Source organism: Berghia stephanieae, chromosome 1 (assembly GCF_034508935.2).
Source record: "Berghia stephanieae isolate SIO BIC M18660-M18661 chromosome 1, UCSD_Bste_1.3, whole genome shotgun sequence".
Taxonomy (NCBI): Eukaryota; Metazoa; Mollusca; class Gastropoda; order Nudibranchia; family Aeolidiidae; genus Berghia; species Berghia stephanieae.
This window is the reverse complement of record NC_088360.1, coordinates 145,857,180-145,861,915: the sequence shown is the minus strand read 5'-3', so window position 1 is coordinate 145,861,915 and position 4,736 is coordinate 145,857,180. Positions and strand designations below refer to the sequence as shown.

The following is a 4,736-nucleotide window of genomic DNA, read 5'->3' as shown; positions in this document are numbered from 1 at the left end:
TAGTTGAAGTAACTATTTAAGTACATACTCATTTTTAATACATTTTTCCCAATTATGAAAAGTAGAAAAAATCTCTAGGATTGAGTGAGTTAACATGTAGGTCGAAACAGATGGACTACTGTAAGGCGATAGTACCTTTTTTTTTGGTGTGTTTTGTTTCGACAAAGATAACGCTATTCATGGCCATGTACTAATTTTACAACTGAGTACGGTCAGGGCATTTTCAAATTAATTCCAAGGACTTTGACTTTCCATAGCTTAGAGCAGGACTAGAACCTCAGACATACCGGTCCGAAGGGGTCATACCACTGGACCACAAAGGGAGCATGAGTTGGGAAAACCAAAAAATTATTCTTAACGTCATTTTTACATAAAATTACCTTTTGTTTCTGCTTTTTTCATCCCACATAATACCAGATTAAGACACATAATTCTAAGCTATGGTTCAATAACAAGGAAGTAGTCCATTAGGCAATAAAAAAAATATAAATAATAATAATAACAATAATAATAGTAATAATAATAAATAATAATAATAATAATAATAATAATAATAATAATAATAATAATAATAATAATAATAATAACAATAATAATAATAATACACCTGTATTTTGATCCAGCACATAATACCAGATTAAGACATAATTCTAATTAATGGTCCAATAACAAGGAAGTAGTCCATAAGGCAATAAAATAATAATAATAATAATAATAATAATAATAATAATAATAATAATATAATAATAATAATAATAATAAATAAAAATAATAATAATAATAATAATAATAATAATAATAATAATAATAATAATAATAATAATAATAATAATATTTTTAAAATGTTTAAAAAAAAAAAAAACTAATAATAATAATAATAATAATAATAATAATAATAATAATAATAATAATAATAATAATAATAATAATAATAATAATAATAATAATACACCTGTATACAGCAGGGGCGAAGTAGTCGCTAAATGAAGGGGAGAATTAAATAAAATAAAATGACTTAATATGTGCGGCAGCCCTGAATAACCCTCAGAATATTTATGGTTTGTAATACAGCAGTATTTTCTGAACATTTTGCCATGTTTATTTCATCAATTTATCTTAAATTCATGAGATATTGAGATTTGAGGTTGGGAAGGTTGAGAATGTTCGAACTGAGAATAAGTAAGTGTGTTTGATTTGTGAGAATACTTATCAAAAATTAGTTTTGTATTTTTTAAACTCGTAAATTAAACATATTTATGATAAATATTCTCTAAGTGCGTTTGATTTGTGAGAATATTTATCAAAAATTTGTTTTGTATTTTTTTAACTCATAAATTAAACATATTTATGAAAAAATATTCTCACAAATGCTTTCATCGTTACAAATAAGGGAGTTTCTAAGATGCTATGGTGATAACAATTCAATAGAAAATGTGACCCTTCGCCTCGAAACGGTATTAAGTCGGGTTGGTTAAGATTTTGAAAATTGCATTTATAGCCAGAAATATCAGACTTGTGTTGAGTTTGTATGTTTTATTGAGGAGAATGGATACCATATTTTAGGGTGCTAATGCATATTTTTGACCAGTTTAACATTTAATTCGGCTTTTAAGCATCTGGCTCGTTCCCACAAAATACTGTTTTCAGACGATGGGTCACAAATGAGAATGTCTGAATGTGAGGAATCAACTTTGCGTCACTCAGAGTGGGACTAAAACCACACCGGTCCAAAGATAATTGTCATACCACAACACTAGAAAGCCACACTATTTTTAGTTTTTAGGATGAAAAGATTCTGACAGATATAAAATGAAACAACAGTGAATATAGATATTATTTTATACTTATCACCACAAGTAAAATCACCATGAAATTGTCATACCCAACATTGCTAGAATTTATCACAAGGTTAGATAGTGTGCCTTCAGATACCAAATCCTAAGGATACTAAGTACCTTTTTTTTTCTTTTAAGGTGAGCTTTATGTAGCGCATATCCACTAAATGTGCTCAAAGCGCTTTACAAGGGGTCCCTGGACAACAGCAACACTTAACATGTAGGACGGGACATGCCGCCTGTATGGCAATATTACAATTTTTCGGACAAAGACAATGCTGTTAACTGCCAGGTACACATTTTACACCTGAGTACGGTGAGAGAAAGTGAGTAAAGAGGCTTTTCCAAGGACTCAACTATGTTAACTCAGCGTTGTCTCTGTTGGAAAAAGATGCAATATCGCTATATAAAAGCTCAATTTTAATTTCAATTTTTAAGCCGAGAGAAATCTAAAATGCAAGATAAAAACAAGAACTCTCTTCATTTATTTTCAACAGAGACAACAGTGTGTCCAGCCAACCAAATAAAGTAACAGAACATGAATAAAGAGTCTTTTCTGGGGCTTCATAATTATACCACCCACAGACAGACTCGAACCAGAGACCTAAAGGACCAAATACCACAAGACCACCAAGCCCCGCAAATACGTAACTATATGATAAAACCAACTAACTTTTCTGCAAGTTTTTCCAAGGACTCAACAGCAAAAAATTCAAAAATACGATAGATAGTTTTAAAAATTCCGGAGATAGAAAAAATCTTTCCAACTGTTACGGTTTTGATAAAGGACTATTTTATTTATTGTATACATACTGTAGACTCAACCCAGGGGGTTGTTTTTGTTTTGTTTTTTGTTTGTTTTTTTTTTTGGGGGGGATGTACTTTTTTTCTTGTTTAATTTTGTTTGTTTTTTAACTTTTTAATTGCATTTTATCACTAGTTCAATTAAGTGAATTTGGTGGTCAAATACAAGGGTGGAATGGCCATAGATGTATCCATGTCCTGGGCAAATTAGTTAAGTGAATAGGAAAGTTTATAGACAGGAGTAAATATAAATAATAGAGTAGAAGTAAAAGTAAAAAAGCCTACTCACCCGCGATGTTTTCCTTGTAGCCTTTGGTGAAAAACAGCATTGCTTTAGCTGCCCGCTCAGGCGTTTTCAAAAGGCCTTGTCTATTTGAGTCTTCCCCTAAACTTTCAATGATTTGTTTGTAATGGGATGCCATTACACCAGTTAACTCTTTTTCGTCGTCCACTGAATTCGTGTTGTTATTTGTCTGCTGGACTCCGTTCCGTCGTCTAAGTTTTGAGATCAAATCTTTGTTTCCTGAAGGAGGTTCATTTTCAGAATCTGAACTTTGAATAGATTTGGCAACATTGCATACCTTTGACTCTGTAAGTGCCATATTTTCTATTTCGTCACTCTCTCGATCAGATGATAAAACACTGCAATGATGACTGTGTGAATGTGGTGTAACGTCTGTTATTCTACATAAAGTCTTCTGGACTTCAATATCAGGGTCTGGAACACTCGAACGTTTACACTCATTCATTTTTAAAAGGAGCAGATCTTTATATACCAAACGGGTCCGTATGTTCATGGAATCAAAACTCGCTCTCTGTCGCTAGCGTCGATCACTCGCAATCACGATCAATGTTGTTTATTATCGGATCGTCTCCACTCTCGCCCTCGCTCACTTTTCTACCTCCATATCAAAAGTTTAAAGATGGATCTTCCCTGCATTGATTCGCCTTTTTAAAAGAAATTATATTCTTTTGAAAAACTTGCAATATAAATTTGCGGAGAAATAAAGGACTATTACGAACATGTACATATTTTTCAATTATAATAATACCAGATGGGGATTCCCAACGATGACCTCTTTATAAACAACAAACAATCATTTAAGTCAGTGTGAGCTTTTTTAAGCCCAATATTCACTAAACGTGCTCAATGCGCTTTACAAGGTATAAATAAGTAATGATAAGAATTGCACCATGCTAAAACCTCATTACCATGGGTAAATTCCTTGGCGTCTTGTGACATCGTTGACTGGTTTAGTTTTATTTATGGACAACTCGCAGAATTTGCGGAGAAACAAAGGCTACAACGAACAAGCACTCATCTATTTTAATCATTTTACTACTGGGTTGTGGATATCAACATAGATCAAGACGAATCTTTTGAGCCATCAACTTTGATCGGTCCGGTAGGGCGGTCAAATGGCGATTCCCAAGGTCAAGATCAAATTAAGGACCGAGCGTTACCACAACTTTGTGGCATTACGGCCTAGCAGATTTTCTAATAATAGGGAATGAGATTAGCGGAAGAGTAGCGTCCCTTGATTGGACGTCACCCATAGTCTGTGACGTCACCGGCGGAAAAGTTATTAGAGAGAGAACGTCATGTTGGTTGTGCGCATGCGTCTCTCGTCCTCGGGATCGACATAATTTGACACATTAAAACCATCTGCCGTAAAGCTTCTCAGAAATTAAATGTCTTTAAAAGGCTTGGGAAATACCTTTCAAAATTGAACACCCTTTTGTATTGTCAAATTTCAATTTCTGTCCACTAGCTTGGCATTTCTGTTCTAAAACCAATTGTCAATTATGATAAACTTGAAAAGATACAAGAAAGAGCACTGCGTTTTATTTATGAAGATGACAAAAAATCCTACGACCAATTACTTTCAAAGGCCAAAGTCCCCTCCCTACAAATAAGATGAATGAGAACAATTGCTTTGGAAACGTTAAAAATTTTATACAAAATTGCTTCTCCTTGTCTATCTGATATGGTCACTTTGAAAAATAACAGATATAATTTTAGATATTCAAATCTCCTTGATATTCCTAGGGTCAGAACAACGTCTTATGGCAAAAGATATTTCAGATATTCTGCTG

General features: G+C 32.9%; 1 protein-coding gene across 1 annotated transcript in view; it reads right to left on the bottom strand.

Moving 5' to 3' along the window:
- The window catches only part of LOC144963438 (GTP cyclohydrolase 1-like), a 68,392-nt gene extending 64,888 nt beyond the window's left edge, over positions 1-3,504 (bottom strand). The window contains exon 1 of the mRNA XM_078897501.1: positions 2,929-3,504. Coding sequence (XP_078753627.1) covers positions 2,929-3,436 — 508 coding nt within the window. The 5' untranslated portion in view covers positions 3,437-3,504. The remainder of the gene's footprint in view (positions 1-2,928) is intronic.
- Between the last annotated feature and the right edge of the window lie 1,232 nt (positions 3,505-4,736).